Source organism: Sinocyclocheilus rhinocerous, unplaced genomic scaffold (genome assembly GCF_001515625.1).
Source record: "Sinocyclocheilus rhinocerous isolate Xijiao unplaced genomic scaffold, SAMN03320098_v1.1 scaffold26205, whole genome shotgun sequence".
Classification (NCBI taxonomy): Eukaryota; Metazoa; Chordata; class Actinopteri; order Cypriniformes; family Cyprinidae; genus Sinocyclocheilus; species Sinocyclocheilus rhinocerous.
This window is the reverse complement of record NW_015664163.1, coordinates 730-1,369: the sequence shown is the minus strand read 5'-3', so window position 1 is coordinate 1,369 and position 640 is coordinate 730. Positions and strand designations below refer to the sequence as shown.

At 47.5% G+C, this 640-nt stretch overlaps 1 protein-coding gene across 1 annotated transcript; it reads left to right on the top strand.

Annotated features, from left to right (window-relative positions):
* Positions 1-196: 196 nt before the first annotated feature.
* On the top strand, positions 197-588 carry LOC107729638 (stress-70 protein, mitochondrial-like; the record flags this gene model as incomplete). The annotated part of the gene is made up of 2 exons (XM_016540273.1): positions 197-313; positions 439-588. Coding segments are annotated over 2 exons (267 nt in total), but the record flags the coding sequence as incomplete, so codon positions are not given.
* Positions 589-640: the final 52 nt, after the last annotated feature.

Below are 640 nucleotides of genomic sequence, written 5' to 3'. Positions count from 1 at the left end.
ATCGTGCCTCTTCAGAAGACATGGATTAAACTGTAATTCATAGGAAACTTTTTGAAGCAGCCCTAATATTGGTACGTATATCAATGTAGCTATATAAGATAAGTTGGTAAAAGGCTGAACTGACGCATCTTTCCTGGCTGTGTTGCTCCGCTCTAGCGTGTCCGTATGGTGTGATATGAACTCTGCTGGATGTTGATGTGCTCCTCAGGTGTTCTCCACCGCTGCTGATGGACAGACTCAGGTGGAGATCAAGGTTTGTCAGGGAGAGCGAGAGATGGCCACAGACAACAAGCTTCTGGGACAGTTCACGCTGGTGTGTGCTCCGGGACAGAACAGATTTACACACACTGTGCAGTACTTCAGGAGACCTCTGAAGCAGCTAGAGAATAACCCTGTTTCTCACATGGACTCTGAGATTGGTGTTTGTGTGCTGAACAGGTCGGCATCCCTCCGGCTCCTCGTGGAGTCCCGCAGATTGAAGTCAGCTTTGATATCGACGCTAACGGGATCGTGCACGTCTCCGCTAAAGACAAGGGCACCGGCCGAGAACAGCAGAGTGAGTCCAGACAAACATCAATGATATATGCTGTTCCCAAAGGAAATCAAGACTTTTTCTTTAATTTTTCACTCAAATATGTGG